The 3,824-nt window shown below is 28.7% G+C and overlaps 1 protein-coding gene across 1 annotated transcript in view; it reads left to right on the forward strand.

Annotated features, from left to right (window-relative positions):
- LOC18038331 (acyl-coenzyme A oxidase 4, peroxisomal) overlaps window positions 1–734 on the forward strand; it is a 4,653-nt gene extending 3,919 nt beyond the window's left edge. Inside the window, exons 12-13 of the mRNA XM_006429356.2 lie at window positions 60–75; window positions 247–734. Of these exons, the coding sequence (XP_006429419.2) occupies window positions 60–75; window positions 247–408 (178 nt within the window). The 3' untranslated portion in view covers window positions 409–734. The remainder of the gene's footprint in view (window positions 1–59; window positions 76–246) is intronic.
- The last annotated feature ends 3,090 nt before the right edge of the window (window positions 735–3,824 follow it).

Raw genomic sequence — 3,824 nt, forward strand, 5'->3', positions numbered from 1 at the left:
GTTATCATGCTCTTTTTTCTTCACTTGGATCATTTTGTATGTAAGAATTTGATAGTTAGCAATTATTTGAAATCGGTTTAATTGAAAATCCCTTGAAAATCCACCACTGAAGATTAACAGATATGCAATGGAGTAGCTCATTCTTTCATTGCTTATTTTTATAATATATTATATGCATTTCATGGTTGAATGGTCTATTAATCTACTGATTGGTATGTTAACTTAGTTTTCTTTATCTTGTGTTAGCTAATACGTGTATTTTGGATGGCATTGCAGGCATTCTGCGATATTGAACCCATCTACACATATGAAGGAACCTATGATATTAACACTTTGGTAACTGGTAGAGAAGTCACGGGTATTGCAAGCTTCAAGCCTGTGGCTTTGGCAACTCGCAGCCGTCTTTGATGGTACACTCTTTTCCTACACTCGTGTTGGTGGATAGAGGGTGCTTTGATTGGAAAAATAAAACCTGTAATATCTTGGAAGATGAAAGCAAATAAGTTAATACAAGATGTGTATAGAACATGACAAATTAAAAAATGAAAAAGGCACTCATCTCCTTATCAGCCTTTGGTATTACATGGCCTACCCAGATTAATCTGGCCATACGAACATTATTTTTGTTGTTGATTGCTGGTTTTGTCTATCAATGCCTGAAGCTGATTCTAAGGAGTCGATGTTCTTCATAATGGGCAAACACGAAAAATAGCAGACATTTTGTCAGGGTATCATTTCTAAGTATTGTGTTTTGCCTTAATTTTTAGAATATAAAATTTGAGAGTATGAATTCTTATTTGGCACCTGATATTTATTAGCCATTAATTCACTCTCTAAAGGTGCCAATGGTTTATCCCAAATTTGTCAATATATCAGAGCATCTTTAAAAGGCTATATTAATTTTACTCTTTAAATATTTATTTGTTTGTTTATGTGTCAAATAAGAGAGTAAAAAAATATGTTATTCTCGAAAAAAATTTTCAAATAGAAATAAATTAATATTATTATAATCAAATAAATATTTTTTTCAAAAGAAAAATAAATGGTAATTAAAGCATTTCTCTTTCTCTTTCCAATAAAAAATAATAAAATATAAATTGAAGAGGAAGAAAGTAATTTTAGAGAGAATTATTTTTTATTTGAAAAATACTAATTAGAGTGTCTTTAGAAGTTTTAAATGTTGATATGATTCTTTAAATAAATAATAAAATTTTATTTGAAAAGTTTTTTGGATATGCTATCACTTTGCTGGAAGAAAGAGAAGACTTCATTCCAGCGAAGCTAGAGAAGACTCCATTTCAAGCCATAACTTCTTCCGACCATGATCAGCCGCAACATTAATGGCTAAGATTGCAGCAACTTCAGCACAGTAAGTGATATGATGGCCCAAAGATTGCCCAAACCCTGCAGGATGAGCACCACGAGCGTCCCTAAAGACAACTGCGCCAGCAGAATCCCTAGAACCACCTTTGGAAAGACCATCTCATAATAATTTTAGGAGCACGACAGAAGTTAGCAGCCACACCTAGACAGCTCAAAATCTCTCTATCCCTTCCATAATGCACATAACCGGGCACCACTCTTTGTAAAGAAATTAATGTTAAGCTGTACAATCAGCTTTAACCCGAAAAATAAAAGCATGCAATCCTCAGACCTGCGCTTGTAGCGGCTTTTCCAAATGCCATGAAAAATATAAAATGAAGTGACGAACACCGACCACAGACTGGAGCTGGGGATTAAAACTAACATTGATGGCATGCCAAAGCTCTGAAATTGCACTCACAGGGGGAAATTGACGCTTGAAGTTCTTATAATGCCAATCCTGAATAGTCGTTGCAAAAGCACGATTAACAAAGTAACAAACGCGTGATCATTGTTTTCTAAATTATGGAATGGACAAAAAAGACAAGCCGAAACCAAAGAGATGCCGCGCCGCTGCAAAAGCAAAACTCGCCAGACTAACAAGGAGAACTTGGGGGAAATCGTCAAACCTGCGATGGCCAACGCTGGATACTGGACAGTGAATGAAAGACTGCCAGTCCACTTATAATTGATAATTATTCTATGTTTACTTACTGAAGTGGGAATAAAAAGTGTGTATTCCTCCCAGTTAGGGATGACAAAATTCTCCACAGCATGCGGCTCCCATCTTAAATAAGATGAATTTTGAATAATTTTTTGGGAACGAAGAAAAAATAATTCTCAAATTCTTAACGGAATGAGGTTTGGTTTTGCACTCCTCATCCCACCCCCACCCCCACTTTAATCCCTATTATATATTAATATTTTTTAAAAAAATTTGTTTTATCAATCATAACTTTAGTTAATAAATTTTCATTTTATTTTTATCTAATATATGTAATTTATAACTAAAAGAAAACTCAATATTATAATTTTTGTTCAATATTTTTTTTATCAATTACAACTTTAGTAAATAAATTTTTTTTATTTTTGTCTAATATATGTAAATTATAACTAAAAGAAAACCCTATATTATAATACTTATTTAACCTTCGAATATTTTTATGTTTTATTTTCTCTCTTAAGGTGATGTTCTCTTCAAAAAAAAATTATTTTGATATCATTTCAAGATATTATTTCAATCTTTTAGAGATTTTTTTAAAAATAATTTAAATATTTTATAATAGGGCAATAATTTTATTTAAGTATCTAATTTTTAATTTACTGAAATCATTTATCTATACCTATTATAAAATAAGTAAATGAGAAATGATGTGGGGAATAGAGATGAAATTTTTAATGAAGTGGGGAATAGGTTAAGCCTCGCCTCCCTTACCCCACCCCATTGTCATCCATTACTCCTATTTTAGTATTTACTTACATACTTTAAGGGAGAAGTAGAAATCTCACTCCATAAGTTCCACTCATTTTTTGAGCGAGGAGTGGGATTCCAACTCCCATAGGGGAATATGGAAGTGAGAATCCACTCCCACCTCTTTGTTTTTTTTTTTTTTTACAATTCTTTCATTAAATTTAAGATAATTATATTTAATAAAATAAATAGTATCATATTTATTTAAATAATATTATTATATAATTTTATAAATTACATTTATAAAAAATAGTAATATTAAACTTATTTTAATATAATATTATTATATTTAGTTAAAAATAATAATTTACATTGATTCTAAGTTAAAACTACTTAAATATAATATTATTATATTCACAAAGAATTAGTAATATTACTATATACTATCTTTATTTGAAAATATAACATTATTATATTTATTTAAAAATAATAGTATTATATTTATTTAATATTATTTAATAATAATAAATAGTTTATTCTAAGAAATATTAATTTTGTACTATATTATTAATAATAATATTTTATTTATGTTGCTCTTATTAATAAATTTTAATTTACATAATTAAAATTAAAATTAATAAAAAATTATGATTTACATAATTAAGAATATTAATAATTGTTATTAATTTATAATGTAATAAAATAAATATTTTATTTTAAAAAACTTTTTATTGATTTTGTAATTAAAAACTGTAATTCTTTAAATAAGGATAAAATCATACAATTGTAATTTGAAATCATTTACTTTCAATCCAAAACAAAGTAAACATATCTATTGGATTCTGATTCCGATTCTATACTCACATTTCAGTATAAGTAAACAACGTACTCTCACAGTCTCACTCCCACTAAACCTTCACACTCTCGATCCTAAAATTCCCACTCCTCAGAATTTTTATTCCAATCCAAAATATAAATGTTACTTTAGTGAATTTACACTACTAGATTCAAGTCTGAAGCACCATGCTATACTTCAAATCATTTCATGTAT

The sequence above is a fragment of the Citrus clementina genome, unplaced genomic scaffold (genome assembly GCF_000493195.1).
Source record: "Citrus clementina cultivar Clemenules unplaced genomic scaffold, Citrus_clementina_v1.0 scaffold_6, whole genome shotgun sequence".
Classification (NCBI taxonomy): Eukaryota; Viridiplantae; Streptophyta; class Magnoliopsida; order Sapindales; family Rutaceae; genus Citrus; species Citrus x clementina.